The sequence below is a fragment of the Bison bison genome, unplaced genomic scaffold (assembly GCF_000754665.1).
Source record: "Bison bison bison isolate TAMUID 2011002044 unplaced genomic scaffold, Bison_UMD1.0 scf7180017864072, whole genome shotgun sequence".
Classification (NCBI taxonomy): domain Eukaryota; kingdom Metazoa; phylum Chordata; class Mammalia; order Artiodactyla; family Bovidae; genus Bison; species Bison bison.
In genome coordinates, this window is record NW_011494644.1 from 6,011,274 (window position 1) to 6,030,180 (window position 18,907).

An 18,907-nucleotide genomic window follows, 5' to 3' on the forward strand; every position below is an offset into this window, starting at 1 on the left:
GCCCCTGCGCTTCAGCCGCCGGCGTCTGCAGCGTTCCGGGGCTGCCGACGCGGCAGGCGAGCGCCGGCGCGTGACGGGGCGGGGCCGGTGTGACCACGCCCACCGATCAAGTCCCGCCTACGCGCAGACCCGGGCAGGTGACCTCAGCCTCGCCGAGAGCCTTCTTCTCAGCGCTAGGTGGCCTCGCGGGCTGGTTATCCAGACCCGCAACCAGATCAGAATTCGTCAAGTCAACCTCGCAAGGCTTGCCAGATAAAATAGACGACGCCCCGTTAATTTGAGTCTCAGATAATGAATTCTCTAGCATTTTTATTCCGGACGGTCTTTCTGGACCACCACCTACCTCTATACTCTGCTTTATTTTCTCCATAATATATTACACCATGAGCGTGCTAGGCACTTACTCATTGTGTCAAAGGATAATCGCCACCCTCCCACAAAATAAAGTCATGATTCTCATACATTATAAAATGAACACATGTTAAGTAAAATACTAATTAAATGAGGGAACCAAGCAGATGTTATAATCCGTTCAAAAGAGAAGTCAGGAAAAGGGCAAATTTATAAAGAATAAAGGAGTGTTGCAACAGATGTGCAAATAGACACAAAAGAAGCTCAGAGTTAATTTGCATTTTATATATTTATTCATTTGCTTTTTACCTTTTCATTTAAGGCCTCTCGGTGAGATTTACAAGGATCTTAGTTCCCTAACCAGAGATCTAATGCCAGCCCGCTGCAGTGGAAGCCCGAAGTCCTAACCACTGGAGCCACCAGGGAATCCCCCAATTTGCTCTTGCCTGGAAAATCCCATGGACAGAGGAGCCTGGAAGGCTGCAGTCCATGGGGTCGCTGAGGGTCCCACACGACTGAGCGACTTCACTTTCACTTTTCACTTTCCTGTATTGGAGAAGGAAATGGCAACCCACTCCAGTGTTCTTGCCTGGAGAATCCCAAGGACGGGGGAGCCTGGTGGGCTGCCGTCTATGGGGTCGCACAGAGTCGGACACAACTGAAGCAACTTAGCAGCAGCAGCAGCAGGTGGCACGAAAAGAATCCACCTGCGAATGCAGGAGACATGAGATGCAGGTTCAATCACTGGATTGGGAGGATCCCCTGGATGAAGGCATGGCAACCCACTCCAGTATTCTTGTCTGGAGAACCCCATGGATAAAGGAGCCTGGCACGCCACAGTCCATAGTGTCACAAAGAGTCGGACATGACGGAAGTGACTTAGCATGCATGCGTCCATAGGAATTTAGGTCCCATCCTACCCCAAATAAACACACAATATAAGTTTCAAAGTACATTTGCCGTGCTATGTTAGCTTCAAAATAGATCCAGCCGCACACATCTCCATCTCACAGATTGTTGCCTGTAGCACCTTTCTATATGAAAATTATACAGTTGTTTCCTGTCTTAGTAAACTTGGACTGATACAACAAAACACTAAAGGTTGAGTGGCCTAAACAACAGACCGTTATTTCCCACAGGAGGCTGGCAAGTCCAAGATCAAGGTGCTGTTGACAACCTGCTTCCAGGTTTGCAGAGTGCTGCTTTCTTGTCCTCACAGGGTAGAGAGACAGCATGTTCTGATCACTTCCTCTTAGGGCACTAATCCCATCATGAGGGATGCACCCCAGGACCACAGCTAAGCCTAATTACCTCCCACAGCACCCACTTCAAATACCATCACATGGACATTAGCACTTCAGCATGCCAATTTGAATTCAATCTATACCATTATTCACATCAGGGAAATTCTGTATGAAATTAATGAAAACTACACATTGTCCTTTGGACTGCAAGATCAAACCAGTCAATCTTAAAGGAAACCAACCCTGAATATTCAATAGAAGGACTGATGCTGAGCTACAATACTTTGGCCACCTGATGCAAAGGGCCAACTCATTGGAAAATACCCTGATGCTGGGAAAGATTGAAGGCAGAAGGAGAAGGGGACAACGGAGGACAAGATGGTTGGATGGCATCACTGACTCAACGGACATGAGCAAGCTCTGGGAGATGGTGAAGGACAGGGAGCCTGGTGAATGCAGTCCATGGGGTTACAAAGGGTCAGACACAACTGAGCAATTGAACAACAATACGTTGTCCATATCACACCCTCTGTGTTACCTGATTTTGGGCCTGGGAATTATTTTGCATGTGTGCTAAGTTGCTTCTCAGAAAGACAGTATATTAAAAAGCAGAGACATTACTTTGCCAACAAAGGTCTGTCTAGTCAAAGCTATGGTTTTTCCAGTAGTCATGTAGGGATGTGAGAATTGGACTGTAAAGAAAGCTGAGCACTGAAGAATTGATGCTTTTGAACTGTGGTGTTGGAGAAGACTCTTGAGTCCCTCAGACTGCAAGGAGATCCAACCAGTACATCCTAAAGGAAATCAGTCCTGAGTACTCATTGGAAGGACTGATGCTGATGCTGAAACTCCAATACTTTGGCCACCTGATGAGAAGAACTGACTCATTTGAAAAGACCCTGATGTTGGGAAAGATTGAAGGCAGAAGAAGAAGGGGACGACAGAGGATGAGATGGTTGGATGGCATCACTGACTCAATGGACATGAGTTTGAGTAAACTCCGAGAGTTGGTGATGGACAGGGAAGCCTGGTGTGCTGCAATTCATGGGGTCGCATAATGTTGGACACAACTGAGCGACTGAACTGAAGTCGTTTCTGGGCTTCCTTGGTGGCTTAGTGGTAAAGAATCTGTCTGCAATGTGCAAGACCTGGGTTCAATCCCTTAGTTGGGAAGATCCCCTGGAGAAGAAAATGGCAACCCACTCCAGTATTCTTGCCTGGAGAATCCCATGGACACAGGAGCCTGGTGAACTACAGTCCTTGGGGATGAAGAGAGTCGGACATGATTGAGGGACTAACACTTTCACTTCAGCCATTCACAAAGATTCCAGCCGAGTCTTTGTGACTCTATGGACTGTAGCTGCCAGGCTCCTCTGTCCATGGGATTCTCCAGGCAAGAATACTGGAATGAATTACTGTTTCCTCCTCCAGGGGATCTTCCCAGCCCAGGGATTGAACCCACATCTCCTGTGTCTCCTGCATTGGAAGGCAGATTCTCTGAACCTAGGAAGTGGGGTGAAGTACAAGAATCTAATCATTCTTCCTCCAGTCAATGCTTGAGAGACCACAACTGAAAGGTTAAAGGGTAAGTGGGCGGTCAGGAAGTGGTTTGGAGTTCTGTGTAGTGGTTGGGTGCAGAAGCTTTGGTTTCAGACCAAACAATGCTGTCACCCTCGCCAGCCTTCCTAGGACCCGTCTTGCGTGTCTGTGCAGCTCTTCCTGCCCAAGCTCCCTTCTGGTTTCCATTTCCTTTCCTATGTCATGTGCATGGCCCATGGTCTGTCTCTTCTTTCTGGACAATGAATTTTCATAAGCAGGAGCCATGTCTATCTAATTCCCCAACCTTTTTGGCACCAGGGACCAGTTTTATGAAAAACAGTTTTCCATGGACCTGGGCAGGGCAGGGGTGAGGATGGTTTTGGGCGTGAGGCTTCCCTGGTGACTCAGACTATAAAGAATGAGCCTGCAATGTGGGAGACCCGGGTTCAATCCCTGGGTCAGGAAGATCCCCTGGAGGAGGGAATGGCAACCCACTCCAATATTCTTGCCTGGAGAAGCCCATGGATGGAAGAGCCTGGCAGACTATAGTCCAAAGGGTCCCAAACAGTTGGACATGACACATTTTCACTTTCAAGTGCATTACATTTATTGTGCACTGTATTTCTATTATTACATTTTGATGTATAATGACATACATATATAATATTGTAGTAGTTTCAGGTATACAACATGATTTGATATTCGTATACCTTGCAAAACAATCACCATGTCTAGTTAGTATTCAATACCACACATCGTTTCAAATGTTTTTCTTTTGTGGTAAGAACTTATAAAGCCTTATAAGATCTTGTAAAATCTACTCTTAGAAACTTTCAAATATACAGTGCAGTATTAACTATGTCACCACACTGTACATTGCATCCCCAGGACTTAGCTACTTTATAACCTGCTGTTTGTACCTTCTGATCACCTTCACCCATTTTGCCCACCCCTATACAATTACAAGGGGCTTCCTGGGTAGCTCAGCTGGTAAAGAATCTGCCTGCAATGCAAGTGACCCTGGTTCAGTCCTTGGGTCGGGAAGGTCCCCTGGAGAAGGGATAGGCTACCCACTCCAGTATTCTTGGACTTCCCTGGTGGCTCAGACAGTAAACAATCTGCCTGCAATGTGGGAGACCTGGGTTGGTGAGATCCCTTGGAGGAGGACATGGCAACCCACTCCAGTATTCTTGCCTGGAGAATCTCCATGGTCAGTAGAACCTGGCGGGCTACAGTCCATAGGGTCGTACAGAATCCGGACATGACTGGGAGACTAAGCATAGCATACAATTACAAATAATTTTTAGCATAAGTATGTCACAAATATTGCTTGGGACATACTTAAAAAATTATTCACTGTTTATCTGAAATTAAAAGTAAAAAACAACAATCCAACTCCTTGTCAAGAAAGCATTTCCTGGGACTTCCCTGGCAATCCACTGTGAGGACTACACTTTCCCTGCAGAGGGCCCATGTTTGATTCCTGGTCTGGGATCTGAGATCCCACAAGCCCCATGGTGTGGCTTTAAAAAATAAATAAAATAAAATATAATAAACTAAAATTTTAATTTAAAAAACAGGGTGCTCAAGCCTGAGGGATGGGATGAGGAGGGAGGTAGGAGGGGGCTTCAGGATGGGGAACACATGCACACCCATGGCTGATTAATGTCAATGTATGGCAAAAACCACTACAATATTGTAAACTAATTAGCCTCTAATTAAAATAAATAAATTAAAAAAAATTTTTTTTAATTAAAAAAAATGTAATTAAAAAATCAATTAAGAAAGAAAGCATTTCCTGTCTGGCTCCAGACACCCAAGATACCCACATCCCTGTATATCACTTTGCTTGCCCCTCCTCCACCACACCCACACTTGCAATTTTGTAACTGTCAGTCACCTATGAGATGGTGATCTCTTTGAGGCAGGAGCCTTATCTTGTGTGTTTTATTTTTAAAAGCTTAAGGAAAGGAATGAACACAAATCTGTGGAGTAAGCCCCCACAATCTACAAGGCTTTGTCTAATTCCTCTCACACCCCTAGGCTTAACAGGGCCTGGCACGCAGTAGGTAACTGTGAAATGAAGGAAGACCGGACAGAATGGACTCAGACGAGGCTGCCCCTCCTCGCCCGGGCTGTCCTACTGCAATCAGGGTTGCGGGAGGGGTGGTAGGGGGCAGTGGAGACAGCATGTAGGCCGGGGACCCCCACATTTTGCCCAAATACAAGGACTAAGCTAGAGATCCCCAGGGTGTGATAATGAGTTTATTGAGTGCCAAGTTAAGCTTCTACTGCCTTCTATATTTAAAAAAACGCACATCCTGTAATTCACTAGTGAAAATAGTAACCACAAATGATGTGAAGTTTCTGAATATTGCAAAACAGTACCCAGGCTAAACATATGACTGTGCACTTGGCAGCTCAGCTGTTCAAAGAATCCACCTGCCATGCAGGAGACCCCGGTTCAACCCCTGGGTCGGGGAGATCCCCTGGAGAAGGGATAGGCTACTCACTCCAGTATTCCTTGGCTTCTCCTGTGGCTCAGACAGTAAAGAATCTGCCTGCGATGCAGGAGACCTGGGTTTGATCTGTGGGTTGGGAAGATCCCCTGGAGGAGGGCATGGCAACTCACTCCAGTATTCTTACCTGGAGAATGCCCGTGGGCAGAGGAAACTGGCAGGCTACAGTCAGTCCATGGGGTCGCAGAGTCGGACATGACAGCGACTGAGCACCGTGAACTTGAGCGCTCACCCTGACTATCCATCCAATCAGGTGTGCGTCTGGCCTGTCACTCAACAATATTTACTGAGCACTGACTACGTGAACAGGCACCATTCTGAGCACTGGGGGGTCTAGTGGTGAGCAAGACAGATCATGTCTCTGCTCTTATGGACGTTATAATCTACACTAACAAATAACTGCTGAACTACTTACCCGACATTTACACAATCAATTCGATTGTGTTCCCTGGAAAAGAATAGGATGTTGATGATTAACGGCAGAGGAAGGAGAGCTTCTAGGGGGAGTAAGAGGCTTTCCTGAAGAGGGAATAGTGAAGCGGGAGATTTGAACACTGAGACACCAGGCAAAAGGACAAAGAGCAGATGAACAAGAGTATTCCAGCCAGAATGTGGCTAGAAGGCAGGCTTACATGGCTGGGGAACAGCGAAAGGGGCTCATGAGGCAAGGATGAGTGAAGAGAAGCAGCATAGTTAGAGGAGGAAGTGCCGGGCTGTGATGACAAAAAATGGCTTTATCATGTTTCCCCCTTCCATGCTTCATTTTGTTTTTACTCTCTTTTAAAATTTTGTGAAGGGTGTCTTCATTGCAGCGCTCAGACTTTCTCCAGTTGTGGCTCTTGGGCTTCTCTTGCTGCAGAGCACGGGCTCTAACGCATGGGGGCTCCGTAGTAACGGAGGGCTCTCTAGTTGCTCTGCAGCATGTGGCATCTTAGTTCCCCGCCCAGGGACTGAACTGCTGTCCCCTGAATTAGAAGGCAGATTCTTAACCACTGGACCACCAGGTAAGTCCCTTGTGCCTCATTTTCCTATCAGGGCTCCCAGCTCCTGGGCCAGCCCCACTCAAATCTCAGTTCAGCGAAGCTTCTGGAATGATCAATCAAAAAAACACAAATCTGGAAAACACACACACACACAAATCTGATCTTGTCACTTCCCTACTTGAAGCATGTCAGTGGCTCTTCACCTTCCACTTCATGAAGACCCAATTCATGTCTTCTCTAATGGACCCCCCCTTTTGTCCAGGAACCCAGAGAAGAGCTGGCCCCAGCCCCAGCTCTGGGTCTAGCTGACCTATGAGGTCTCCTCACCCACCTCTGCAGAAGGGATGCATTCAAGAATGGAGAAGTCATGTAGGGGAAGGTGCTGGAGAGAAGTTTCCATGCTTTTAGGGAGAGAGCCACAGAAAGCCACGCTCTAACAGCATGAAGGAGGAAGTACAGAGGAGCCTGAGCCCTTCAAGCGGCCAATCGTGAGCAGAGAGAACCAACCAGAGGCTATTGCCAATGCTGGGGCCAATTAAGCAAAGAGACTGGAAGTCCCTCAGACCTCCACAAGGTCACTGAACGCTTAACTAACCAACCCCAGAGCCTACCGTACCCCTGCACTTCCTGCTTTGTGGGACACTGAATCTTCTTGTTTAAGCTTGTTTGAATCTGGATGTTTTGTTATTTGTAGTGAATGGTACCTTGATGCCTTTGACCAGGCATCAAGGCTGTTTGGATTTCCCCTCTGGCTGGGTTTTCAGTCACTTATCTCACTCCTTCAGCTCCTACCCATGACTCCAGTCAATACCCTTCCAATTCCCACTGACCTGGAAACTCCTACTTGTCCCTCAGAACCCAGTTCAAAGTTCATCTATAAAGTCCTCTGACACCCACGAACATGAACCATGAACTTCCTTCTCTGGGATCTGCTCTAATCCAGAAAGTTCTCATTAAAAAAAAAAAAATTGTTTGGTAGGAACCAACACAATGCTGTAAAGCAAATGTCCTTCAATTACAAATAATTGAATTAAAATAAATTGTAAAAAAATGATTTATTTGGCTATGCTGAGTGTCAGTTGTGGCATGTGAACTCTATAAACTGGGCATATGGGATCTAGTTCCCTGACCAGGGATTGAACCTGAGCCCCCTGCATTGGGAGCATGGAGTCTTAGCCACTGGACCACCAAGGAAGTCCCCTCATTTTCTAAGTATTTATTATCCTGGCCCCTGGGAAGTTAGGGAATTTTATCATGAGAAAAATATTAATCAGTTAGACAATTTCTAATTTACGTCCCCCTAAACATCCCTCTATATCGAACTATTCCATCTTAATCTTCACATCAGTCTCTGTCAAAGGTCGATCTCTCACAGATAGCTGGATTCAATGCAATTTACTGGCAATGTACCAGGTAAACTACAACTGCAAATCTAGCAAAAGAAATTTGATTTCCCAGTGTCAATGAAAGTCATCCTGGGAAACTGTTGGAATGTGGGAGGGTTAGACCAGCTGATGATTGCCACTTCTGAAGAAAATGATCTAACTGATAAAGAACTCAAACATTTTTTTTTTCACCCTGAGACCTTACCTGACTCCCTATTTGTCAGGCAACGTGCCAGGTACTATGGTTACAACCAAGAATAAGAAAAACTAACTGCCTGCCTCAATCTTATCCTCTTTAGAGTAAGATTGACAATAAACATGTACAACTCAGTAATTTCATATATTAATAAGCATTATGAGAAAAAAATAAGCTAGATAAAGACAATGCTAAATGAGATTCTAAAGTTGGCTACAGAATAATAGTAATTTTCTGACAAGGGTACTCTGTAAACTCCATGTTAAGAGAGTATGCCCAGGGGCAGAACGTCTGTCTTGATTACTAGAGTGGGTCTCCTGCAGCCATGACTGCATTACATGAGTCTGTCCCACTGGCCACAGCTGACTGGACCAGAGGTAGACAGCTGACCCAAGCCAGGCCAATCAGATTCTTTCCTAGGATTTTGGACATAGAATACTAGTTATTGAATTGCCAGGGTATCAGAGGGGAGATGATTCAGCTTTAGGGCTGGGGCAGTTGTTGGACAAGTACAGAGATTTAAAAAAAAAAAAAACCAGCCTGCAGAAGGAAGATGAGGGAAGCAGACACCCAGACAGAAATGGTTACAAACTGCAGATTCAGAGGGACAATGGTGAGTGTCTTGGGTTCTGAGGAGTTACTGGTTAGAGATCAAGTCTCTTGTAAGGTCCAGCTGGGAGTCCTGCTTTTGGATTTGTCCTAATTCTTTCAATAAATTCCTCTCGTGGTTTAAGTTAGGCTGGGTCTGTTTCTATGTTTTGCAACCAGCATTTCCAAGAATGAAAATACTGATGATGAGGGTGATGGTAAGAGATAACATTTGCTGAGTGCCAGGCATTGTTTTAAGATCTTTACATAGGTCATCTATTTTGATTCTTACAAATTGTTGAGATAGACACAATTGTTATCCCCATGTGGCACGAGGAAACTGAGCTTCAGAAGCCACAGTGAGTAAGTAGCAGAACCAGCTTCTGGCCTCCACGACCTTCACTGCTTGTCTATAAAAGCACTTCAAAACAGCACTGGGGGATGGGCCTGAGGTTATTTAAAATCTGTGAAGTCCTCCAACACATTTCTTCTGATCCTGAGCAAAACTCCAGAGCAGATGATACGTGCTGCTTCTCAGATAACTCACTCCAAATGAGGAAGTGGCCACATCTTTATCAACTCAGCAGTCTGATCACCCACTTTGTTAAAACAGCCACATCCCCTCACTGAGAGCTAGAGTTTCTCATAAGCATACTTGATGTCTTAGAACTGGAGGCTCTGATGTCACTCAAGTCAAGAGTTGAGGTTGGACTCTGGGTTGTCAAATGCCTCGTGCTAAACCCTCAGAGTTGATCAACTTTGCTGAGCCCCAGTTTCCCTATCTGAAACATAGAAACAACACAAGAATAATAATGCCTAATGTGAAGATTCAAGCAGATGATGGACTAAAGTGTTTACCAGTATAGTTTAAAACCCACAAGTATTTGAAGCTCATGTAAATGCACAATAAATTGCAAGCATTATTATTCTATGTCCTTTCAGTGCCATACTTGTTGTTTCTGACATTACCCCTTCTTCTGGAAAAAGTACCCTACTTCTTCCTTGGGAACTCTTCCTCTGTTGGGTATCATCCCCGAGGGACCACCTATTCCTGGCTGAGGAATGGTAACATGGACTCAGTTAGCCCAACCAGAACCCTCTTCTGAGTATCTGAATCTTTAGCTGAGTCACATCCAAAACTGAGTGGGAAAAATACAGAGGAACCACAACAGAAAATATTTAAGAGTTAATGTGTTCCCATTCAAGAACACAGACAAGACTCACCATGAGCTCCTGTGGTGGCCCACATGATCAGAGCTTCCCTGGCTCCTGTCTTTTACAGGATCTGGTTCTCTGATTTTCCCATAGATTCTTTGACTTTCTCAGAAATTTAAACTCCTATAAAGCCTCCAAAACACCTAAGCTAGGCAGAACTGGTTTCCACTGCTTGTCATCAAAGTACTTGATGTGCTTTTCAAAGAATGATTAGGTCTCTGTGAAACTCAGCAAATTATTTAATCCCTTTCCCTCTTCCTCTGGACAAGGAGAGTGTATTAGCAATCTACTGCTGGGTGACAAATAATCCTAAAGCCCAGTGGCTTTAAACAATAAATATTTATCAACTCATAACTGTGTGCCTAAAATTTGGAAGCAACTCTGCTTAGTGGTTCTGGTTTAGGATCTTTCATGAAGGCTGCAGTCAAATGTCAGCCAGCATCGCTGTCATCTGTCAGCCCCGGCTGCTTGATTGGGGCTGGAAGACCGACTTCCAAGATGGCCCATTCATATATCTGCTGTCAGGAGGCCTCTGATCCATATCTGTTTGAGTGTCTTCACCATGTGGAATAAGACAGAAGCCACGGCACATCACACAAGGCAGCCCCCTTCAATGTGAATGCCAGGAGGTAGTGATGAAGATGACTGGGGGCCACACAGGGGAAGCCCAGAAACCCTGGAGGGGGCCTCTGTAGCCAGCTACCATCCTCCTTTCACTGAGTTATTCCTATTCACCCCAAGAAGAACATCTCATTTCAGAAACCCTCAGACAGTGATTTACAAACAGTGGGTGGAAGGAGGTGGTGAATATGAAGATGCAAAATAGGCAGAGTGAAGGTCTCCAGTCTAAAGACTTGTTCTGGAGAACTGGAAAAGAGGAAGATATAGCCTTTAGGGAAGGGAGACACAGGCTGCCCTCCCTAAGTCCAAGGACAAAGAGTAGTATAAAACCTAAGTGTTCCTCCTGGGCAGCTCCAAAGAAGGTCTGACAGACAGTTTAGGCCTGCTTGTCAATCACTGCTCCAAAGTCAAACTGGTTGAGAACTGGAGTCCAAGAGTCCAGGCCACTGCCAAGCTGTTACATATGGGCTGACAAAATGTTCCCCACAAAGCTCATGTTGAAACCCAACCTCCCAGTACCTCGGAATGTGACTGAATTTGCAGACAGGGATAATAAAGAGGTGATGAAGTCCAAACTGGGCTGTGAGGCTGGGCCTTAACCTGATCTGACTGGTGTCCTTGTGAGAAGAAGGCATTTGGACAGAGACACCGAGGGCATAGACAGAGGCAAGACTGTGGAAGGAGAGAGCAAAAAGTCAACTGTGTACAAGCCAAGGAGAGGGGCCTCAGGAGAAACGAAACCTGCCAACACCCTGATCTTGGACTGCCCGACTCCCGAACTGTGAGAAAGTCACTTCCTGTTGTTTAGGCCACCGGTCTGTGGTCTTCCGTCATGGCAGCCCCAGGCAGACTGAAGCTCGAGCTGCCGCCGTTCTTTGAGGCAGCTCCTAACCTCTGCTGTGTAGTGGGGTGTCACAATCAGATGTGAGGCCTTCCTTTCCAGACTCAGGGAGGTGAGACAGGTCTGGGCATCCTTGGCCAGCTGATAAGGATGGGCCTGGCGTGGAGCCATAAATGCACCTGTGCACCCAGAGGCTCTGTGTCCACTCCTGGTTCTTTCCGCAAGCTCCTGCCGGGCCCAGGCATCCTGCTCCTCTCCTCCGAGGGCGGCTCCTCCGAGTACGGTTCCTGCGGCCACCTCCACCGGCCTGCTACCTTCTCTCTAGCTGCAGAGCACCTTCTGTATTCGTTCCCGCACTTCCTTTGGTCCCAAAGACACCATCATCTCAGCTACCGGAGGTCCTTGCTGAGGACAAACAAGAGAAAACGTTGCCTTAAACTGCCTGAGGAACACACGCCCGGCCTCAGCTGCAGGAGTTATGCCCAAGCCAATGCTGGCACCGGTGCCTGCACCCCACAGAGCCGGGTGTGCACTTTATGGGTTTCAATTTCTGAGGCTGAGGATAGGTCCCGGGGCCTGCTCTCCCTGGGTTGGTATGTCCCTTCCTCTAATCAACTGCCAGCTCTCTCAAGAGGGGGAGCATGTGTGTTTCACTCATTATTGGATCCACTGCACCTAGCATGGTGCTTGTACATGGTAGGTACTCAGTAGGTACTATCTGTTGAATGATTGAATGAGGGGAGGTGGTCATGTTTCATTCATCTCTGTAGCCCTCAAACTACACTTAGTGCTGTTGGTGAATGTCAGTTGAGTGGATAAAAGAGGGCTCCAGTCCAGTCCAGCCGCCTGCCTCACCTGCTGTCCACTGAGGGCCACTCGGAGGAGCTTCATCACGTTACTGTGTTTGATGCCTTCCAGACCATCTGACAGCTTCTTCAGTTCTCTATTCAGCACGTCCTGAGTTAAGTTCGTACCAGGTCCTTCTAAAAGTCTAGAAGAGAGCCAGTCTATGAGGGGCCAGCACAGGCCAATGGCAAGTGGGTGGAAGGGAGGACTTCAGAAGCTTATCCATCAGCTATAACATATTAATAAATTAATAGCACAATCAATGTTCAAGCCTGCTTGGAAGTGGAGGGAGATATCTACTACTCCCATCCTAGTTGGTGAAGAAATAGCAACCAAGGGACTACAAACACAGAGACTCCAAGCCAAGTGTGCATAAAAAATGGAAACTCGGAGGATACCGTAAGAGGATTTACTAATTACCACCTGTGTCATGCAATCTTCATGCCTCAGTTTTCTCACCTGTAAAATGGGGATAATAATAGTCTCTGCACCTCACAGAGCTATGGTGGGGCTGAGTTAAAACTTGTAAAGCAAGGAGTACCCTGGCCGAACAGACAGTAAGAACTCGGAAGTATGAGATCTTATATTTCAATAAAAAGTTAAATATTAGCTATTATTTATTATATCCAAATGCTCAGAGACATTGCAAGAGGATCTAAAAAGAAACTTACGAGTGAGTTAGATATAGGACGGAAGAATGAAGCCCTCTGAGAAATGCTCTGAAACACGGCTTCAAGACCTCTGGGATTTTCCTGGTGGTACCGTGGATAAGAATCCACCTGCCAAAGGAGGGCACTTGGGGTCGATCCCTGGTCCAGGAAGATTCCACATGCCTCAGGGCATCATAGCCCATGCACCACAACTACTGAGCCTGAGTGCTTCATCGACTGAAACCCATGAGCCTAGAGCCCGTGCTCCACAACAAGAGCGCCACCACAATGAGAAGCCTGCACACTCCAATGAAGAAGTGGCCCCCGCTCGCCACAACTAAAGAAAGCCTGCGTGCAGCAACGAAGACCCAGTGCGACCAAATAAATAAACAAAGACTTCCAGGGGATGTTCAGAGAAGAGCAGAAAGACAGACATCAGGAGAACCCAACATCAGTGATGGCCCTGCCACCACTTGCTGTAACCATTCTTTGCCCACAGACTGCAACAGCTCGGGAGGTACAACGGGCCAACAACCGTTCCCCACTTTCCTGGCAGTCCAGCTGAGACCCTCTTCCAAAAGCATGTTTGAGCTCAAGAGAAAGTTCCTAATTAGTAAGGGCCAGACTTGCAAAAATTTCATCCCAGCCCTGATTTGGAATTGGAGCAAGAGATGGGAGCAGAGCTAAAGACGGGCCAAGGCTGGAGACCTTCACTAGTGCAGACAATCTCTGACGCCAGCTCTGACACTGACCACTCCTAAAATGGCTAGACACTCCATCCCCCACGCTGACCTACTAGGAAGCTGGCAGGCTTCCAGCTCAGGAACAGGGTTCATGAGGAAATTGGAACCAACGGCCTTCCCGGGCACATTTCCTTACTCACTCCAGTACTTGAGCAATTCAGTTTCAGTTTGAGAAACGTAACCATTCTTATTGCATCTTAAAACTAAACCACGTGACTGCTGTTATTTATGAAATGGAGAAGAGGAAATGTTGAAAATATAAAATGTAATAAATACGGTTTGCAGCAACATGGATGGACCTAGAGATTATCATACTAAGTGAAGCAAGTCAGAAAGAGAAAACAAATACCATGTGATATCACTTCTATGTGGAATCTACAATACGATACAATGAACATGTCTACGGAACATAAGGAAAAGACCTGTGGTTGCCAAGGAGGGTGTGGTGGGGGGAGGGAAAAATTGAGAGTTTGGGGTGAGCAGATACAAACTGTTACATACAGAATAGATAAACAACAAGGTCCTTCTGTATAGCCCAGGGAACTATATTCAATATCTCATGATAAACCATAATGGAAAAGAATATCCATATGTATAGATATATAGAAACGAGTATCTATATGTATAATTGAATCATTTTGCTGTACCACAGAAATTAACACAACATCATAAATCAACCATACTTCAAAAAAAAAAAAAAAGTGTAGTATGGGGTAAAAACCAACAAGCTCCTCAATGTCATTATGGGGAAGCAGGCTGCCAAGGAGCTGGTAAAAGTGACAGGCCCCAGGAGGCCTGTGATGGCAGCCAGGACACGTTAATAAGAGCTGGCCCAGGACTTGGCATGGGCAGAGGGCCTTCAACAGAACTGGTTGCTGCTCAACATGTGGGTGTCAGCTTTCCTGCCTTGAGTGGGAGCCCCAGAGTGTCCCTAAAACCTAATCCCATGGCAGGTGTGGGGAGGGAAGACATTAGTTTGGTAAACTAGGGCAGCCTCATATGGAATGTCCTAAATTAACGGAGTATTATTAATAATACCTCAGGGAAATTTAGCCTGGAGATATGCTTGCAAGGGTGCTTAATGGTGTCTATTCAAGGTTATTCACTGCGGCATTGTTTGTAACAGCAAATTTGGAAGCAAATGTCCATCAACAGGAGGCGAGTTAAATAAATCATGGTGAAGTGGTATGATAAGGGATTAGGTGTTGCTGAGAGGAGGATGCTCTCTAAGCCTGGACAGATCTAAAGATATGCTGTTAAGTGAAAAACAAACAAGCAAAAAAACACAAAAGACGGGGAAATATAGCTGTTATTTCGTAAACTTTAGATGGAGTACAATCCATAAAAATACTGAATCACTATGTTGTACATCTGAAACTAACAATATTGTAAATCAACTGTATTTCAATAAAAAAATAATAAAATTAAACCAAAAACCCCCAAAACATACCAGTGTGATTGTACTATATTGTACCTTTTGTGTAAAGAGATGGAAAATAAGGATTATTAAAAAGAGTAGTAAATCCAGAGAGGGTTCTGGAATGGGGCAGATGAGGGATAAGGATTAAAAATGGGATTCATGGGTTTTCCCTGTGGCTCAGTGGTAAAGAATCCACCTTCCAATACAGGAGACACAGGTTCAACCCCTGATTCAGGAAGATCCCACATGCCAAGGAGCAACAAAGCCCATGTGTCACAACTACTGAGCCTGCGCTCTAGAGCCCGGGAGCCACAACTACCGAGCCTGCGCTCTAGAGCCCGGGAGCCACAACTACCGAGCCTGCGCTCTAGAGCCCGGGAGCCACAACTACCGAGCCTGCGCTCGAGAGCCCGGGAGCCACACCCGCTGAGCCTGCGCTAGAGAGCCCGGGAGCCACAACCGCTGAGCCTGCGCTCGAGAGCCCGGGAGCCACAACTACTGAGCGCACGTGCCGACAGCCTGAGCTCCACAAGAGAAGTCACCGCAGTAATAAGTCCATGCACAGCAGCTCGAGAGTAGCCCCTGCATGCCCTGACTAGAGAAAAGCCTGCATAGCAGTGAAGACCCAGCACAGCCAAAACTACATCAATAAATAAATAACATTATTTTTAAACAATAGGATTCTGATATATACATTTAAAAATAATTTCTAGGTTTTAAACCCACATTCAAGAGGTCTGAATGAACTAATAACAAATTTTAAATAAAAAGTCTGCAAGAATGGAGTTATATACACATTTCCTTGACTATGTAGACCTTTCACAAAGGAAACTGCTATTTGGGACTGTCTTTCTGTTGGGGACTGAGTACGAGGGAAGACAATTTTTGCTATAAACCCTCTTGGACTGTTTGTATTTTTGCCATGTTAATTATATTCTTATCTTTTCAGAATGTATGTTTTAACGGTATAGTAATGTTTCTTGTTATCAGGTGCTGTTCGAGCATTTTACACCAAGAAGCAGCAACAGAGAACACGACACTACATCCACTCTCTCACCCCAGCCAGCTGGACTTTCAATCCCTGCTCCTCCACCTTACCAGCTGCATGATTTTAAACAAGTTACTGAGCCTCTTGGGGCTTCAACTTTCTCATCTGCAGAGTGGGGATAACAAGAGCAGTTCCTTTATTAGGTTGCTGAGAACCTCAGGGTATACACGCATGCACAGCATACATCGTGTCACGTGTATGGGTGCTCAGTCGTGTCTGACTCTGCAGCCCTGTGCACTGTAGCCCGCCAGGCTCCTCTGTGCATGGGATTTCCCAGGCAAGAATACTGGAGTGGGTTGCCATTTCCTTCTCCAGGGGACCTTCCTGACCCAGGGATGGAGCCTGTGTCTCTCGTCCGCTGCCTGGGCAGGCGGGTTCTTTGCCATGAGCATATATACATGTGCACATATCTTGTGTGTATCATTTTTGTATTGGAGCGTAATTGCTTTACAATGTTGTGTTACTTTCTGCTGTACAACAAAATGAATCAACCATCTGTATACATATCTCCTCTCCCTCTTGAACCTCCCTCCCACTCCCGGTCCCACCCCTCTAGGTCATCAGAGCACTGCACTGAGCTCCCTGTGCTATACAGCAGCTTCGCGCTGGCTATCTACGTATCTAACGTATGTGATATGTAACATTGCACACAAGTGTGTAAGCAAGTATACAAACGAGTGTTTGCTATTCCTATCAAACATAATCTTCACAACAAACTGGGAAGTTAAGTAAAATGGACATTCGTGGGGTCTGCTGCTCAGCCCACATTCCCCTTCCTCCTGATACCAGGGCCCCAACACTCCCTGTAGAATGACTTGGCTCCACCATCAGCCCACAAGCTCTGGCTGGGAGTCCACTCAAAGCCCCTCATATGACCTAACATAAGCTGGTCAATGTATCACATTTTCCAGGCCTCTGTGACTGCTTCAGAGGCAGAAAAACCCGGCCAATCAGGCCCCATCAGAGTGAATTTCAGGACACGGCTGGAGTCAGGGTCTGCGGTTCTGCCCTCTTACCTCCTCAGTGGGGACTGTGAGATAGGCAGCTTTTGATTCTCAGGATCCTTTCTCCCTCTCACGTGTACTAACACCATCTTCAGCTGGGCATGCGGCCACCAAGGTAAAAACTACATTTTCTGGACTCCCTTGTAGCTTGGTGTGGCCACAAGGCAGGCGTTAAGGCCAGCAGGATGTGAGTGGAAACATGTATAACTTTTAAGCCAGGGCCTCAAGGGAAAGGAACGCCCCGTCCCCTCTCCCTTTCCTCCTTCCTCCTCTGGCTGAACGTGAGCCACCACGGACCATGCGAACAAGAGCAAAACCTGGGCCACGTGCCACCACCACTGAGCCTGTGCTCTGCAACAGGTCCTCCTGCTGCAACAAAGACCCAGGGTAGCCAAAAAAAAAAGAGAGAGACAGAGACAGAGAGAGGGAGAGCGTAGGCAAAACCGAAAGACAGCAGGACCCTAGAGACATGGACAGAAGCCGTTCAGCCTTGAACTGCCTGATCCGAATGCAGGTAAGGGAGACACGCACGTATCCATCTAATACAGAACCTCTGCAGAAGGAGCAGCCGGCCTGGGGGAGTGTGCGGCACAAAGTCAAAGGGGCAGAGGGAGACACAAGGTGTCGGTGCCATGATTTTTGGCCCCTGCATTAACCTGGGCCTCACGTCGGCCCTTCTGGCCTCTGCAGTGATGTACACGAATCACTCCCCTCTTGCTTAAGCCAGTTTCGGTTGCACTTTGTGCCCTCACCATCTAAAGAGCTCTGTGACTGTGAACAATGAGACCTAGTATCACCTCCACCCTGCAGGGGAGGGTGCAGGACGTGCAGGAAACTGGACAAACTGAAGTCGCCTGGCAGGTGAACTATTAGGTTGGTGCTAAAGTAATTAACAGTTTTGCTTTGTTGAACTTTGCCATGTGATAGTGGAATAGATTCTTAAATAAACGTGGTTTTGTTATACATCACTTTCTATCCCAAAGCATAGATTTTTATGCTCCAGGAATAAGCAAACTTATTTCTCGTTGGCAAAAATGCGTTGATTATATGGTTCCAATTTTGATGAATGAAGATGTGTTTGAGCCTGGATATATCACGATGGTGTGATCACTGACCTAGAGCCAGACATCCTGGAATGTGAAGTCAAGTGGGCCTTAGAAAGCATCACTACGAACAAAGCTAGTGGAGGTGATGGAATTCCAGTTGAGCTATTTCAAATCCTGAAAGATGATGCTGTGAAAGTGCTGCACTCAATATGCCAGCAAATTTGGAAAACTCAGCAGTGGCCACAGGACTGGAAAAGGTCAGTTTTCATTCCAATCCCAAAGAAAGGCAATGCCAAAGAATGCTCAAACTACCACACAATTGCACTCATCTCACACAGTAGTAAACTAATGCTCAAAATTCTCCAAGCCAGGCTTCAGCAATATGTGAACCGTGAACTTCCTGATGTTCCAGCTGGTTTTAGAAAAGGCAGAGGAACCAGAGATCAAATTGCCAGCATCTGCTGGATCATGGAAAAAGCAAGAGAGTTCCAGAAAAACATCTATTTCTGCTTTATTGACTACGCCAAAGCCTTTGACTGTGTGGATTACAATAAACTGTGGAAAATTCTGAAAGAGATGGGAATACCAGACCACCTGATCTGCCTCTTGAGAAACCTATATGCAGGTCAGGAGGCAACAGTTAGAACTGGACATGGAACAACAGACTG

The 18,907-nt window shown here is 46.3% G+C and overlaps 2 protein-coding genes across 3 annotated transcripts in view; both read right to left on the minus strand.

Annotated features, from left to right (window-relative positions):
* Window positions 1-7,719, minus strand: part of GGA2 (golgi-associated, gamma adaptin ear containing, ARF binding protein 2) — a 37,149-nt gene extending 29,430 nt beyond the window's left edge. The window contains exon 1 of the mRNA XM_010837202.1: window positions 6,968-7,719. Coding sequence (XP_010835504.1) covers window positions 6,968-6,986 — 19 coding nt within the window. The 5' untranslated portion in view covers window positions 6,987-7,719. The remainder of the gene's footprint in view (window positions 1-6,967) is intronic.
* Window positions 7,720-10,237: 2,518 nt separating this feature from the next.
* The window catches only part of EARS2 (glutamyl-tRNA synthetase 2, mitochondrial), a 35,339-nt gene continuing 26,669 nt past the window's right edge, over window positions 10,238-18,907 (minus strand). For both annotated transcript variants that reach the window (XM_010837204.1, XM_010837205.1), the window contains exons 6-7: window positions 12,338-12,473; window positions 10,238-11,887 (exon numbers count right to left, since the gene is read on the minus strand). In XM_010837204.1, the coding sequence (XP_010835506.1) occupies window positions 11,804-11,887; window positions 12,338-12,473 (220 nt within the window). In that variant the 3' untranslated portion in view covers window positions 10,238-11,803. The remainder of the gene's footprint in view (window positions 11,888-12,337; window positions 12,474-18,907) is intronic.